Source organism: Tachysurus fulvidraco, chromosome 14, assembly GCF_022655615.1.
Source record: "Tachysurus fulvidraco isolate hzauxx_2018 chromosome 14, HZAU_PFXX_2.0, whole genome shotgun sequence".
Taxonomy (NCBI): domain Eukaryota; kingdom Metazoa; phylum Chordata; class Actinopteri; order Siluriformes; family Bagridae; genus Tachysurus; species Tachysurus fulvidraco.
The window spans coordinates 6,430,086-6,448,014 of NC_062531.1; the positions used below are offsets into that span (position 1 = coordinate 6,430,086).

General features: G+C 38.9%; 1 protein-coding gene across 3 annotated transcripts in view; it reads right to left on the reverse strand.

Annotated features, from left to right (window-relative positions):
* LOC113634327 (tight junction protein ZO-2) overlaps positions 1-17,929 on the reverse strand; it is a 70,994-nt gene that overhangs the window by 7,089 nt on the left and 45,976 nt on the right. For all 3 annotated transcript variants that reach the window (XM_047822893.1, XM_047822892.1, XM_027133229.2), the window contains exons 2-13: positions 15,020-15,073; positions 13,237-13,361; positions 12,990-13,092; positions 12,324-12,873; positions 11,047-11,150; positions 10,204-10,357; positions 5,538-5,649; positions 4,902-5,011; positions 4,449-4,512; positions 2,675-2,825; positions 2,433-2,541; positions 54-273 (exon numbers count right to left, since the gene is read on the reverse strand). In XM_047822893.1, coding sequence (XP_047678849.1) covers positions 54-273; positions 2,433-2,541; positions 2,675-2,825; positions 4,449-4,512; positions 4,902-5,011; positions 5,538-5,649; positions 10,204-10,357; positions 11,047-11,150; positions 12,324-12,873; positions 12,990-13,092; positions 13,237-13,361; positions 15,020-15,073 — 1,856 coding nt within the window. The remainder of the gene's footprint in view (positions 1-53; positions 274-2,432; positions 2,542-2,674; positions 2,826-4,448; positions 4,513-4,901; positions 5,012-5,537; positions 5,650-10,203; positions 10,358-11,046; positions 11,151-12,323; positions 12,874-12,989; positions 13,093-13,236; positions 13,362-15,019; positions 15,074-17,929) is intronic.

Genomic DNA, 17,929 nt, shown 5'->3' on the forward strand with positions numbered 1-17,929 from the left:
TATTAATAAATGCATTCCATACTGATTGTGTGTCTTTCTGCCACATGACTCACCTGCTCTTGTTGGGAATGATGCCTTTCTCCAGCAGCTGGTTGTCTTTGCCTACACGGATAGCTAGCCAGTTTCCCAGCTTGCCATCATACAGGGTGTCCACCACTTTGAAGATGTCCCCTCGGGAAAAGGCCAGGCACTGCGGCTGTTCCTTTTCATAGTCAAAGTGCGTCCGTATAAAGAAGGAGTCTCCTCGTCCGGACACGAGGATGTCTTCATAAGCTAGGACACGAATTTAGGCAACTTTAAACACTTTGGTTTACAAATCTCATGATTTGGTGAACAATCGCTGACTAAAAGTAAAATATGGGATCTTAGACTTTGATGTACATATGACAGCCAAGGAAAACCTTTAACATTGTCAAACATAAATGTTCATTTGCATGTAGTTTTGCAAAATACAGACTGTCCAGAATTGAATTCTCTTTTGTACATATCTTTACAGCACAAGACATTTTAACAGCAACTATCAGACTACAACCTGATTTATTATTTATGTCCAATTCATCTTTGGGCAGACTTATTATTGTTTTTTACCACAGTGCTGCGTTCCCTATTATAACCTTTGAAGAAAATCTAAGCGATGTATCTTAAAAGTTTCTAAAGCACAGACATCATACACATCCAATGGGTTTTCCAAGGCTGCCACAAACGATTTAGTTTTATGCCTATAAAATGTTTAAACTCAGAGACGCCTGATGTATACTGTATGATAAAACAATGTAACTTCATCAGTACATACATATAAACAAGATACATATAAGACAATATACTGGAAAGAAACAAGACTACAACTTAACAGTACAAGATTTCACTTCAGAGAAATTATATGATTCTTTTATCTATGGTGAGTAGATAAAAGTATCATATAATTTCTCTGAAGTGAAATCTTGTACTGTTAAGTTGTAGTCTTATATGCTTTAGAGGGTACATAAAGGTTTATAGTAAATGTCTGAAAGCAAAACTATAGCAATCCTGTTCAGGATTTTTTTTTTAAACTCTCTGTAAGACCTTCATAGGTCTCATCTCACAGCAAGCAGGCAGAGAGTCTTGATAAAAGAGGAAGAAGGAGCTGACAGCAAAGGTCAGTGTTGTTCATCCTGGTTGTATACTGTGAGGTAGGGAGAGAATCTGGTTGGACTCCAAATACAATAATTCACCATGAACCGTACAGGCATTAGACAGGGGTGACTACACATCTGATTAGATATTAAATAAACAGTCAGGGCTGCTCTTAAATCTGTCATGCTTGCTTAGGCAATTCTCACATAAACTCAGACACACACACACACACACACACACACACACACACACACACACACACACACACACACACACACACACACACACACACACACACACACACACACACACACACACACACACACACAGAGCTACTCAGAGGGAGCAATATTCAGGCAGTAACAGAAGCCATAAGTATTAAATATTTTACTGCAGAAGATTTGGCTATCGATCTGAAAAAGTTTTAAAGGCAGAGAAGTGAGTGTGCACATGCTTATTACACATACACATAGTCTTGAAGAAACCAGAACTGGTTCATACTGGTTTGTGCCATTGGAGAACAAGCTAGTGGGGTTGTGTGTGTGTGTGTGTGTTATGATGAAGCATTGAAACATCTAACTGAATTTAATCTAGGACATTTCCATTATATTGGTGCGTGAGCATTCTTATTTGTACTTATCGTATCAATCACTGCAAATTTGGTTTAATTTAACAATTACTGCTTCAACAATCACTATCGGCAGCTTGATGAGGCATCCGATCCAGTTCAGCCTATTATTTTTCATTCAGAATATATTTTTTTAATCTGTGTACTTAATGATGCTACAAGACACTAAATCGAGGTCATGTGTTTGCATTGTGTGTGAGATGTCTTTGCAATGTGAGTTTTGCAATGTGAGTTGTAGAAGTACTAAAATATTGTCAGTATATATATATTGTAAATATTGTCAATATTGTTATTCTAATGTGCTCTTCTGTAAAAAACGTTTTCCTACAGATCCTCCTGAAGGATAAGCTGACCAAACATCCGGCATCACGATTACACTCGAATGAAGTTAACTTTAAGTTCATTCATAATGTTACAGTGAAGAGTGTCTGGCTATCTGGTCTGGCTCTGGTCTCAATCAAAATTTAATTTTCAACATCTCATAATAAGAGTGAACTATGTATTAGGCATTACGAGTGAAGTGGGTTACATTGTACATGGATACCATTAAGGCTTAAGGAAAATGCAATGTAAATAACTAGTATTATTTCTCATGGTATAAAACAACCACCAACAAGTTTTCTTAAGACTTTCTCATGTCTGTCATTGTCAACATTATTGTTATTATTGTGTAACAGTGTCTAAGTCTCACCATCAGCTTTGCTCTGTGCCAGTATAGTGATGTTTTCTCCTCTGGGCAGCTCCAACAGGAAGAGCACCGCCTCCTCACGTATGATTCCTCGAAAGTCTACATTATTCACCTGCAGGTCAGAATCACAAGCAGTTTTATATAAAATATACAAAGAAATTCTCTTTTAATGGGTTATACAGAAAATAAATCCATCTAGAGCTTCTACTGGGTTGCTTTTGTTTATATGATGGCTGCGGTTGAACCTTCAAAATCTGATCCCCGACACGAAGACCCTCCTCCTCCGCAGGGCTGCCCTCCTGAACACCGGCAATGAAGATGCCCACATCATTTCCCCCTGCGAGCCGCAAGCCTACGCTCTCCCCTTTCTGGAAGCTCACCATCATAGTGTTTTGCCTGAGGGAGAGAGAGAGAGAAAGAGAGAGAGAGAGAGAGAGAGAGAGAGAGAGAGAGAGAGAGAGAGATGGAGAAAAACATGTAAAGAGACAGGAAGAGAGGGGGTGAAGGATTAAGCTATTATCAAGGACGTCATCATGTGGCACCATTAAGTCCTTTATACAACCATGTACCAGCAAAGACAGAAGACTGCAAAGCAGTACTACATCATCTATTTGCATTAGCCTGTTAATGTCATATTAATCAAGTGTGTAAATGTATTACTATACAGCTTTTTTCACTAATAAAGTACCAATCCCTAGGATTTTCTTTAGAGAACCTATTGGTACTCAGGAGTATGGATAGAAGTGCTGTTCATTCATTCATTCATTCTTTCATTCATTCATACATTCATTCATTCATTCATTCATTCATTCATTCATTCATCCATTCATTCATTCATCCAAGTTTTATGTACTTACAAGGTAAATGAACAGAAATGTTTAATTTATTATCATAGCATCCCCTTGACTTCGATCTGTTTTCATTGCTGTATTTATATGTTGTCTTAATGGTTTTGCTTCATAGACCATTAGCTTTTTTTTTTTTTTACCAGCAAAAGGTATATTTTTTAGATTATAAAACAAAATATGAAAAGCCTTCGATGAGCCTTTTACTATTCACAGTAGCTAGTGAGCTGAACAAAGAGTATTAATTTTAATCAAAGCTCTTCACCCTTATTAAATTTAACAATGGTGTCATTTTGTTCTGTGATGAGGACTTATACAGTATATGTACTAGAAAAAGTACCACTCTTGTTGGTTGTTGTTTCTGCATCAGGGAAAAAAATCCTCAAACTGTTAGCATGTGTTAATCGCAGTACTGAGTAGATTACATATTAAATGTAAAGAGCTTTGGCACTGATACAAAGGTTTTCAAACAGCAAGCATAAGGCACAACAATAAACCTTCACATGCATAGAATTAGCTTCATGAATATGAATGAGAATGACAATGGTTTGATCAGGAAAGGAAGAAAGAAATGATTTATTAAACTCCATGGCAATTTAATGGGTTTTTATTTTAGTGGGACTTGCTAGCTTGTGTGTTTGTGTGTGTGTGTGTGTGTGTGTGTGTGTGTGTGTGTGTGTGTGTGTGAGAGAGAGAGAGAGAGAGACATATTTATGCATTTTTAATGCAGATTGCTGCATTACTTGAATGCATTCTTGCAAGTATATGTGCATGTTATTTCTCTTTGTTGAATTGAATCAAATCTGTTTGTACAAGTTTGTATCTATGTATTTCAGGTGTGTTAGCACTGGAAGTGAGACCCATTAAAATGTCTTTGTGATCAGGCATAATTGGTCTAGAGTGTCTGCTGGAGAGGGTGCGATTGGTCAAGTGTGTCTTCCAGAGCAGGCAAGATTGGTCAAGAGAGTCTTTGCAGGCATGTGTGATTAATCAAGAGTGTCGTGAGAGCAGGTGGGATTGATCACAAGTGTCTTAGGGAGTGGACATGATTGAGCAGGATCAGGATAGGAGCAGATATGAAGCAGATGGGATGATAATAATTAAAGAAAAGAAAAAAATTACCTCAACTCTATATATGAGTCAGGAAGTCTATATGAAAACCTCCACTACTCACCCATACATCTCCTCATCCTCAGGACTAGGTCGCAGCAGAATTCTGGGTGTTTTTCTGATCGGTGCTGGAAACAATACACATAATTTTGACACATCTATTCTGCTGTACTGCTACAATATAAATGAATTAGCCTGGGATTCATATATGCAAACCACTTTAAATTCTCTAGTACTATCAAGAGAGCCTAAAATGATTAGGCTAAAATTCACCCTTTGTAAGCTAATTATAAAGATAAAGATAAGCATTTAAAAACAGTAGATTCCGTAAGTATATATTCAGTATATATAAGTATAGTAACAGAGGTGGGAAAAGGACAGAAATGAAATAGCAGTATGTTTCTAATATATAAGATTTTTGTTAATGCCAGCAATAACTGCAGCTTGAGAGAGCTTAAAAAACAAACAAAAAAAAAAAAAAAAACAGACAGATACATTGACTATAAACAGGTTGTACCTGGAGGTTCCTCTGGAGGATCTGCTTGCTCTATGTGCACTGTTGGTGGCTCAACCTTTTTAGGAGACAATGACGTACCCATCTTAGTCAGCCTGTTTTGGGGATCCTCTCTGGAAACAAGAGCAGTAAATTAGCCTAGGTTTCAGAGGCAGCTATTAACAAGATTTATGGTTTGACAAAAAGCTCGTTATGATATTTCATACTATATCATGGTAAAACCATTTTAATGAGGTACATGTGTATGACTAAACACCCACGTGGTCTACAGCAAAGCCCAGACGCATGAAAATTGAAAAAGTGTTTATAAAATATAAAACACAAATACACATTTTAATTGATGCACTTAGCATCGTAGGATATTTTAATCTACTATCAAGTCTATGAAATCGCAATCACAATTAGAAAATATGAACAAAATGATAGACACTTCCTGATCAATCAAAACTAAGAATATACTTTCCAAACTGCCCTTGAAGAACCCTTCTACTCCAATCAGCACTGCACAGGCAGTAGGAGGTGAGTGTGGGTTCTTGGAGGTTCATATCCACTATTTCGGAAGTGGAGTATTTGTTCATTTGTTTATTTGTTTGGAATAGTGGGATATCGTAAGCCTTTGGCTTTGGATAATGAGCGTACCTGGCACTTTCTCTAGACAGCTCATTAGAAGAATGGGAGGAAATGTCTGACTGCCGTGACCTTTGGTCATCTTGTGGCGAATATGATCTGTAGGATTCCATCTCAGAGATATCTGAAAGCAAACACAGATTAGAGTCAGACGCATTTTATAAGCGCTATTGTTCTAAAACCCTTCACCAGACGACCCCCGAGAGAGAGTTTAGCGGTCCCGCTCCCACACATAGCTCTTAGAGTTATTCACTTTGTGTTAATGTGTCAAGATCTGCCTCGTCATAACACACTGGAGGATGAGAAAGCAGGGCAGCATCGCCAGCACATCCATTGCCACTCGTGATGTTTAGGGGGAAAGAATAATCACAAAAGTGGAAAATGGCAATAATGTTTTGGCAGAATCAAGCCTAAAACAAGTTACAAAGAGGCAGAACAGAGAAAGTGTGTGTGAGAGGAAGAGAAGTATGTAAGATGTCTGATGTAACAGGACACCCGGTACCCCGCTGAAGAGACGTACAAGACACACAAGCATATACGGTGAACTGTCTTGGACAGCAGAGCTATATTGTTCCAGACAATATCCTTATAAAACAATCATATTAAAGCTCTACTTTTTCCAGGGTAGTTCAGAAAATTCCTGTTAATTAGAGACAGGTTCACAAACGGCACCGATATGAAACCGATATTTGAACCAGAAAAGTTAGGTAAGAGATTCAGTCCAGAGATATAAAGCAAGGTAAGAGTGATTGCGTGACAAACAGAAAGAGGAAACACAAGGGCACTTATCAGATGAAAGAAAATGGTGAGAAACAGGGATAGAGATAGGGAGGGAGTTACTGTGTGGCTGGGTGCTGCTGGTGAACCTAAGAGCAAGTCCGCTGCTTTAAGAGAAATCCTCAGCTCCTCACAATGCCAGTGGTGGCCAGTGCAGCATGCCTAAAACACACTCTGTTACTTGGCACAAGACACACACAAACACACACAAACACACACCCAGCCATAGATACCAGCCAAGAGCAGGTCTAAGTGGAGCACTGAACAAGAAGATAAAAAAGTAGAAATTATGTGTCCACTAGTAGCTGTGATTAATATGTGAATATACTGTAGGGATGCACCAATCTGATACCACTATTAGGCTATACTAGGGTAGATATTGTACTAAAATGTTCCAACGTGATACACTGAATGAATTTATGCCATAAACAGACCTTTGCTTCAAGGGACAATCTCACCTGGATACCTAAAAATTAGTGTGGCTGTAATCACAAAAACTGTTCTATATTCATCCCTGAACTCTTATTTATTATTCATTATATTCTCATATGCAACTCCCTTTTTACACACTTATTAGACATCTGAAGAAACACACACTAGAGACCTAAACCTGAAGAGGACAAGCTTGCTTTTGAGTCTGATCCTCTCAAGCTTTCTCCCTCATGCCTTCTCAGGGGTTTTTTCCTTGCCACCTCTGTTGGAAGTCTGAAGCCTTTCTTTATTTCACACAGTACAATTCAGGGTCAGCCTTAATACAACGCCCCTGGGGCTGAGAGGGTTAACCACTTGAGCTACCAGTGCCTCTAACATTGGTTTAATCATTAGGGATTGAAATCTACATCTAGATTTCTGTAAATCTGCTTTTTGATGTGTCTTCAGGAAAGTGCTAAATTTCGGTATACGTTTTGGTATAGTTAAAGCCATAATTATCACTGACTTTGTGAAATGCAAAATGCAAACAAATGCAATTCCGTTTCAAATGTTTGACCCTTTAAGTACGAGTCTAATTCATGCATGTAAGCTGTGTAGGGTTGATCCTCAGTTGCTTGCCAGAACTGGCAAGCAACATGATTGACAAACTACTAGATACACTCCCCTGTACCGAATATTTAGACTTATTGACTAGCAGATCCCACATGTAATTAGGATATTTACCAAATACAAGCACAACAAATTGGCACATTTTGCCAACCTGTCAGTATTCTGCATAAATGACTTGATTTAAGTGTTGGATTAATATCTCAATATCAGAATTGTAAAATTCTATATTAAAATGGGAAATCAGGATCGGTGCATCCCTACAGTAAATGACTTCTCTTAACTGTTGTTTTTGTATCTGCTAAACAAGAATGCAAATATGAGACAGAAAGAGTCCATCGCTTAGTTAAAAAACAATTAAAATCGACAGTGTATAAAAATGAGTGGTCCCTTCTTTTGGGTGGAGATGAAATCACAGGGTGTCTCAGACACAGGAATAAACAAAGCTTCTAAGAATGGAGAGAGTCCTTCCACAGCCATGTCTATTGTACATATAAGCATGTACATGTCCCTCACATACACACAGCAAAGGCATACACAATTGGGAATAATGAATAGAAAGACAAAATCACACACCACACAATGGACACCATAAATGGTAGAAGGACAACACACACGCACACACACACACACACACACACACACACACACACACACACACACACACACACACACACACACACACACACACACACACACACACACACACAGAAGATGATTAATCCAATCATGTGATCAGTTGTAGCTTGGTAAATAGAGATTACACGCTGAGAGGCTTACATCAAGTAAACACATATCATGCTTGCTGGAAGTCAGCTGTGATTTGCAGTAAGGCCAGGGGTTAAATCCTGCCTCCTGCTAAAAAAATTCTCAAAGTTAACTGTACAAATTTGTTTTCATGATACACAGGTAACATAGAAAGACATTTTAAACCAGTCGTATTCATCATTTATTTAATCTGTATGCTATCTTGATCACATAACCTTTGCCCTACTTATCAGACTTCCATCCCTACAGAAGTCATAAGGTTTGTTTACCTTTAGAAACATGTCCCAAAACTTATCTGACTTGTGAGTACGTTGGCAAACCCACAGTCCACATGACACAGAACAAAAGCTTACATTGTGTTAAACACCACACACTCCTGTGAGCATATTACAGTGTAGAACTCACAACAGTGCTGCTATTTCAACTATATCAGCTGTGCTGCTAACAACAAACACTGCAAAAGTCGTAAACATTCTGAACATCACTCAAATTACATTCACCAGAACAAGTTAGAACCTTCTCCTAGTAGCTTTCATTTACCAAAAGTAAAATAAAGCACCACACAGAATTTACGATGAATAAAACAGTTTATTGATTAGGACTGATATTAAAAACTGAAGTTAGCAAAAATATATGTGCACAAACGTAGAGGTCTCACAAAAATATTAAGTGGATGGGCTTAAAAGCTTTACAATTCGGCTAAGGCACAGTCAATAACAATGATTAATGGCAACTGGACAGTGTGTGCTGCAGTGTCTCTGGCGTCCTTCTGCTAAAAGTATGACATATTATCTGTAAAATAAAAAGAACAGAAATAGAATTGCTCTTGTAGAACCGTTAGATTTTCAGATCAGTGCAGCTCTCTGGCTATCAACCTGCTCAAAGGGTCCAGGAATAATGAAGCAAATGATAATGAGATCCATACAGTATAATGGTAGAAATTATGTCCATGGAAAACCACTGATACTGTGAACCCATGAATATACACATGTACGTCATTTATTTTCAAGAAATGTAGCTAGAATAAGGATGTATGATATTTACCTGATCTGATTAACCAGATCCGTCTGTTTTATATTAAATCATGATGCAGCAGGTTGAACAGATCAAACATCTCAGACTAAGAATGGCAAATTAAATCTATTTAAACACACTCATTAGAATGACAAAGATTTAAACTGATTATAATTAGCATCAGTATTGTGATATAAACAGGCCCTGGAGCTCAGAATGCTACGCTTCACCATTTTTTCGTCTTTGAGTATATGTTAGGCTTAGAAAAAAACTATTGATTCTTCAACGTACCTTGATTTTACTTTTTAAACAATTCGGTATTGATGCACAGATGTCATTAATCAGATTTTTTTTTTACATTTAAATTTTCAGTGAAAAAACACTAAACAGTTCACACACAATGTGAAGCGAGTCATAATACAGTTAAGGCTTTGAGCCAAAATACATTTCATTTCACGTTTCAAATGTACAAAATAGTAAAAAATAAAAATAAAAATGTGCTGTGTATAGAATTGAGCTGGAGAACACTACAAAATTTACATCCTTTTACAATTACAAAAATTATTTTGAATATCCTAAATATAGATCAATTTACTTAGCATTTCCTATTTTAAAATTTCAATAAGGCAAACATTTATTTGTTAAACCTATTTCTAGACATGCTACTTTTGTTTTTTTTTTATTTTACATTTTTACTAATTTTAGAAAAACAATTTAAAGCTTAAAACGAGTGAAATCATCTTAAATCAGGCTGAATAATTTGGTTTAAATTTAAAAAAAAAAATGCCCATATTCAAGATATTTTCACTTGCTAGTGACGTTTTTTGTTTGCAGTAAACCATTTCATAATCAAATCATGGCAATGTGAATCAAATCACATTGTATACTTGTATTTCTGTTATGCTGACATCTTATATAATATTGTAGCTCCAGTCCGTTTATTAAATGGGCTATAGGAATAAAGGTGTATTAGAATGATGCTTATAAAGCTGTATTCCTGAGCTAGTAAGATAGCTGGTCCAGTAAAATCTAGAGCCAAATAGATCACGTTAATCGATAATCATCTGCAGATTTTACTTACCGTCAGGCTCGGAGTCGCTGTCTGTCAGGGCCGGGATGCGCACCAGGATCTGCCTGTGGTCCCTCTGCACCACTAGCTGCAGTTTCCCCCGTGACTTCTCAATCAGCTTCCCTGCATCACTCAGAGACAGATTCTCTGTCACTGTCCCGTTAATCTGTCCCACAGCAAAAAAATAATAATTTAAAAAATGTTGTGTCAAAAGTAATCATAGATGACTGCAATGGAAATTTTATTAACTGCACATTCCCAGATAATTGTACACATGTAATGTGAATGCATCTCTTGTGCTTATCAATATTCACATATTCAGGTCACAGCTTATATCTCCTGTTATACGGTACATTATGAATGGGCCACGGTTTTGTTTATCTCCAACTCTTTAGATCTTCGCTGATTATTCTAGGCTACATTCTCATTACCAATTTAAAGAATTACAAACTAATTTTTTGCCTTAATGTGGTAAAGATATGATTTTTTTTCAGGATTGTTTGGATACATAAGACCTCACACTTTCACGTGTGTTCCAGATTGGATACATATCTGAGATTGGTCAGATTGTATTCATGAAGCTTTTTCTCAATGCATGTATGCAGATATGGCCATAAATATGAAACTGCGTCTTGAAATGTTTGTCAGCATGGTTTTAGAATCTTTAGCAGCATAACCACTGATAATGTATAATAGAAGAATACTAGCTTGTTGTAAGTACATAAGTGGTACAAAATAATGTAAAGACAGAAGCTGGGATTTTTGTTATTGTTTCAATAAATGGACTGAACCTAACAATTTTGGATTATAGTTAGAGGAACAGATTAATGCTGTGTGTTATAACTCCACAGATACCTTGAGAATGATATCGCCCTCCTGCAGATTCCCGTCTCTGGCAGCCAGTCCTGTGCTCGTCATCTCTTTGATGAAAATCTGGCTGCCCAATCGAAGACCATACTCTGTAAGTATGTAAGTAAAAACAGTTTCTCACTGTTTGGTTAATGCTGACCCCAAGCACACCACAATGATCTCAACTACATTGTTATGGACTTGCCATGACTACAGCCCAGCACACCCTGAGGCAAAACCCATCACAGTCCAGCAAACAGCCAGGGACTGTAAGCCAATGAAATCAAGCCAAAATGAGTACTGACTGAACAGCCTCAATAAAGCTTTCCAATCCATATAGATCATCTATTAGCCAGTGCTGCTCTAAATGAGGAAGTATATTTTGTCCAGTAATTTAAGCTTCAATGTGCAAATTTAAAATATCCTATCTTGTTTTTGGCCTTAAGAAAAAGTCAGCAAAACGCTGGATATTCTTTCAGCTATGAGATTTAAGACATGTTCTGCCCTTGCATCAAGCATAAAAGATGATATAGATTCTGGTGTTTTTATTTTCTCTTGAGGTGCAAGGTGGCTTCTATTTATAGCAGGAGAATTACAGTATATCATAGCTTTGTATGCATTTCCACCTGCTGGCTTCTGATTCTGTAATAATGTATTGCTCTAAACCAGGCACAGCACACAAAAGTCTTAGCAGCACCTTAGCAGCTTTTCCCCCAAACCTTCAGTGTAGTTTTAGAGTATATATATATATATATATCAGTGAGGGTTGAAAAATCAGTGGCCTTTTCTACAGCCGTAATGATATGGAGTGGTACTGCGTATGTGGCCAGTGGCTCAGACTATGTGCTGTGAACTGCTGGTGAAAAGAAGAGAGGAGTATGGTTGTTATAAGAAGAATCATAACACAGATTCTCTTCTTGCCAATCAATCAGCCAAAAATAACTAAGATTAAAATATCCTCATTGCCAGCTGAGATAAAATCTCACATGCTAGGGACATTCACCTTTGCAAAAATGATGTAGACCTATTTTCCTAAAAATTGGTCCTCATAAATAAAGACCTGTGATCCCTAGGGCAATAGTACTGCATAGCTCAACACTTCTAATAAAACACACCTGATCTGGCTTACAAACAACTTGAAAATTAGCTTCTGTTAAACCTTAAACTGTTAGCAAAGGTCTGGATGTAAAGGAAGAATACTTTCATTATATTCCTAATTCACTTCCTCAGCTAATTATTACACAGATTCTGAACCAAAGTAACATTTTTGAGAAAAGTCTCACCCTCATTGGGCCTGTTTTTCATAAGCAGGACATTGACAGGTGGCTCGAGCGGCTCCTGGTAGCATTGATCTTTCCCACGCCCTCTACTAAGTGATGGTGAGTCCTCCTGCAATTGGTCTCTGCTGTAACTCCTCATCATCCTGTCTGGTTCATATCTCTTTGAGTCGTAGCCTGGTGCTGGACTGCTCCCGCCTCCGTAACCAGCCCCGTGGCCACGGCCCTGTTGCCCATGGTGGTGTGACTCAGGGCTACCGCTGCGGTCCAGGCTCCTTCCCCGGCTCCCATCCCTGCCGTAGTTCCTATCAGGGCTGGGCGACCTGTCTGTGCTGCGGCCCCGGCTGCGGTACTCCTGCTCCAAGGTGCCACGGTGACGATCTGGACCACGTGGGTAGCCCAGTCCACCATTTCCCCTGGGATAATCCGAATCTGGGTCACTGTGTGTGCTGCGGTTGTCTTCAGGATAGTAGCTGGACAGGTTGTAGTCCCGGCTGTCCCTGTCCGGGGAAGGTGGACGCTTGAGGACGGCAACTTTGCGAGGCCTTTTCACTGTCTGTAAGAATCATAGAAGTTAATCTAATATAAATGGCCAGATATTTCAACAGATATGCAGCTTAAAAAGCCAGGACCTAGCAGGCTTTGCACAGGGTTTGGTAGAAGCAAACTCACTATTTTAGCCACTTTCCCACATTTTCGAAGTTGCTGTACAGCAAAGGAATGAGACACGTTATCCATGGGAATGGTGTTGACCTGTATAACCCGGTCATTCTCACTGTCAAACAGGACAAAAACATGTAATCAAACTATTGCAAAGCAAACTGAAGGTACCAGGCTGGGGTTGGCACTTACCCCAGTCTGAGAGGTAAGTGTAATGTATCTGCAGTGTGAGAATAGAAAGAGAGGGAATAAGACATACAAGAGTAAGCCATCAGCTGGGCCTCCCTGCAAGACATCAGACACGATGATGGACGTTTCACCGCTGTCTATGTTGGGATTGTCTCTGCCACCAGACACAGCAATTCCAAAACCCATCTTGGAGTCCTGAGAGACAGAGAGGAAACATGAGGAGAAGAAAATAGCTCTCACGTTTAAAGCTCTCCTAATGTCTCTTGCCCCGATCAAATCATAGATCACAGATATGACGACAATGAGACAGGAAGACATTAAGTTTCTAATAAACAGAAATGGTGGGGCAGTAAGGTAGTGTGACGGTCAAGCAGTTAGACGAGATTTGTGCTTTAGGCAATATCTGAGCACACTGGCAGCATTAATCTCCTGTTTAAACCCACTGCAAGGTGGCATCCATACAAAACGCAGCTCTGGGCTGCACCCTATCACTGCCCTGCTCCCAAAAACAGCCTTACTGTCTGCAGTGAGCAAACTGTAGTATCATTTTAGAGCTGTACACTGAGAAATACAGCATAATGACTGCCTATTACTCTCAACCAGACCAAAACTAATCTCCTCAAGCTTAATTAGGTCAGCAGAGAACATCATGATGAGATTGGGAAGATAATTAATGCCACAATTGTGGCAGAAATTTTACTGCTAATATATAGCTCGGTGGGTTACTTTGGGGTTAGTGATTTTTAGAGCTTGTAATAAAATATCTGTTCAGAAAAATAATATATTCATAAATAATCTTTCATCGTTTGAACAAAAAGGTGTCTGTTTAGTAATTGTGCATTGTAGTAATAGTGGTCAATCACTCCCTAGTTTGATCCAGAACTCTGGTTGCTGTTTGCATGTTTTTAATGTGAATTTGTTTTCTCCCTCCTCCCAAAAACTATGTGACATTGCACATACAAGTTAACAAGTGTGTAAATGTAAGGAACATCCTATAAACTGGAATAGGGTAGAGTATATCCAGGGTATAGTTGCACCTCACACCCATAACACATCCTTGGTTACTGAAGATAAATAAATGCCAATAACCTACTGGCTCAAGTCTTTGGCTCAAAGCTTTGCTCTAGAGGAAAGTACCCAGTTAGCAGCCTGTTAATTATAGAGCACCCTGCTGTTCCAGTGAGACCCTTCATCATGCCCTTGAACAAGACACATTCATTTATAGTGTGGAAGGGTGTTGTCTCAAGACATTTTCAATAGTCAATAAAGTGAAAGTGAGTGTAAAGTTGGTTTTAGAGCAGCAAAACCTGACAGTCTACCAACACCATGATAAGTGCAGACTATTGATTAGTCAGATAAATAGAGGTTTTAAAAGCTGCCGTGGGAAATCACTGTGAACTCTGCCAGCGTCCTGCTAAGTCCAAACCTCCCCAACTTCAAACCGTATCCTGCAACTGCTTCCTCCCTCTGCCCTGGTCAACATGTTCCTGAGAACAAGAGCCCCTTGACATGGCACACCCGTCGCACATGTCAACACGCTTAACCACTTCCTCGATATATTCTACATCAAGATAGCAGGAAATAGTTGTTTACATGGGTGTTTTTGAAATGCTTTGGCCAGCTGGCTGATTTCTCATGCTGAAAATGAGAGGAGCTTTTCCTGTGTGGCAAGAGGATAGATAAATGGAGCTGTTTCTCTGAGAGAGCCAGGAAAAGGAAAGCAGGAAATCTCAGCATGCCTGTCTGACACATAAACTGATAAGACAGTTGCAATGGAGGAAAGGGAGTAGGAAATAATGCACAAGAATAAAGCATAGGCAGCCTTAGACAAGTAAATGGAAGTAGATGCATACCCGCTGTAGAGTCACAGTGTACTGCTCCCACACCGTCTCCTCCATTCCTGAGTTCTGTAGAGAAACATATAATATAATATCACCTTAATGGCTTAAAAACAGTATATTACTCGGTGGTTGTGAATACATATGAGTGGCTGTACATAAAGGGGTATTTGCGTTAGGCTGGACCAGTGCTCATTGTCTCATGGCAACATTTTCACATTCTGAAGCTTTTGTTTAGTAATTAAGAGTTTAAACAGTAATATAATCAGGGTAAAACATATAAAGCAGTCGGTTACTGGAAAGCAACCAGTTTTGTTGTTTTGTCTCTCTACATCAGTATTTCTAAATGTAAAGTGTTTCTATTACATTTTATTTCAAAGATCCCTTAAACATTATTAGCAAAAATGCATTAGAATGGATTTAGATAGTTCTTTCGTCATTCCTTAATTTCATTTACATTCTCCAGTCCAAAAATGATTTGCTATTTGCTCACCCCGTTATCTGCTTAGCAGGCAAGCAATATTTACACCTATACAGGGTGTCACAAGAATTACAGCCATATCTACACTCGAGGGATGAAAAGTTACTGAGCATTTACTTGTTCAGCTGTTTCTTGGTAAGGTGTGAGCTGCTGCAACATCAATCCTTAAACAGAACTGTTTTAGGAACTCACTAGTACACTGATCCTGATCCTGTTCAACTAAGTAGTAGATGATTGTAGTGAACAATTTCATTCATAAAAAAAACTGCTAAACAATATAAAAAACATTATCAAAAAGTACAAAATGCAAAAAAAAAAAAAACTGGAAAAACCCAAAAAGCATACAGGATTGGTGTAAGAACACAATCAAGTGCTACCAACCTGAATGATATAAAACAAAAATACAAGTTTATCTAAACCTAAACACAACTGTTTAATCATCTCATTCATTCATTACTTCATTCATTTTCTACCGCTTATCCGAACTACCTCGGGTCACAGGGAGCCTGTGCCTATCTCAGGCATCATCGGGCATCAAGGCAGGATACACCCTGGATGGAGTGCCAACCCATCGCAGGGCACACACACTCTCATTCACTCACACACTACGGGCAATTTTCCAGAGATGCCAATCAACCTACCATGCATGTCTTTGGACCGGCGGAGGAAACTGGAGTACCCGGAGGAAACCCCCGAGGCACGGGGAGAACATGCAAACTCCACACACACACAAGGCGGAGGGGGGAATCGAACCCCAACCCTGGAGATGTGAGGCAAACGTGCTAACCACTAAGCCACCATGCCCCCCAATTTAATCTCATAGTCTTCTCAATTTGAGGTCTGTGTGTAACAGGGACACGATTCCTATATCATTTAACCAAACGAGATGTTAATATTCTCATATTAGGGCTGAACTATTGCTCACTCTACATCATTGAGAATCTAATGAAAGGGATTAATGAGACAAAGCAACAAAACTCCAGTGCTGTCCAGTGACACAAATTTAGGAACTGTATATTTTACTCTATTCAAATAATTCAAAAGAACTAAAATAGAGCACTTGTTAAATCTTTTACTATATTGAGCAATCAGGGCAGATGAAAGGAAAAGGGATGTTGTGGCAGTACAGTCTGATGGATGGTCCTGCTGCCTCTTTGTTTTACACAAGTTCATGGACATTTTTTGTGTTTTTAATTAAATCGGTGTTGTACAAAGCGAGAGAGAGGGGAGAAAGAGAGAAAGCGTTGGAACACTCCAGAATGATTTTATGTGAACTCATTTGACTGTACTGCTGCCCTTGTGTCCTCTATGAACAAAGCTACCGTTCTCAAATCAAAAACTACACACATATACACATACACACACACACACACACACACACACACACACACACACACACACACACACACACACACACACACACAAACACAGCTTGAGGGTGTCAGTGTTCCCAGACAAGCAGACAGGCATCTGGGTCAATATGATGACCTGGGAGATAATCACATTCCCAGTATAGTCCACAAACTCTTCAATCAGATCATTACCCAAAAATCTGACCATCCAATAAAAGACATGACCATGTCAAACTCCACAGAGGACCACTACAAAGCATGACCATCTCAAGCTCCACAATCAGACTGCCAGGACCACTTCCAAAGATTTAAACTCCCAATTCAAGACCAGCTCCACAATCAGGCTAACACTTTCAACACATAACCATCTCAACGTCCATAATCAGGATTAGCATCTCACAAGCATACTGTATATGAGCACATGCTTACATGCTAGAGGTGCTGCTTATAAAATGTGATTTTCTAGTCCAGTTTCTAAATTCCAAACTTCTCATTGTTGATCAATAATCTGCACCTAACTGTCTATTTATCTAACTAAATTCTTGACAACAAAAGCCAGAGCAATTCAGGGGTAGTTGGACGTACAATTAAATAAATTGAAGAACATAGAGGAACAGTGAACAATGAACATTATACAAACCAAAGTTTGAGGCTGGTGTGTTTTGCATGCTAGCCTAAACTTTACGATACAGCTTGTACTGATGGATCACAAGCCTGGTCATCTAGTGTCTGTCAATATTTCGATGCCATGTGCATGGCACAATGAAGGCGATTTTTACAATTTTGTCATACTGTGTGTAGAAATCCAGGCGAACATCGTCTCAGCATGGAGTATTCTGAGGCATTAATACCTCAATATTATGCATCAGATCAACAACTTTCAACACCATCAGACCACCAAACCACAATTCCTTCAAACTCCACAATTAGCCAACACCGACATCTAATAACATCTTCAAACTCTAATCAGAGCAACGACATTAAACATTAGCACTTCAAACTTCTGCCAAACATCACACTAACACTGACACTGACACTTCCCAACTTCCTCTGCTTCCACCATCCACATCCCACAACTCCCTTAAGCAACAC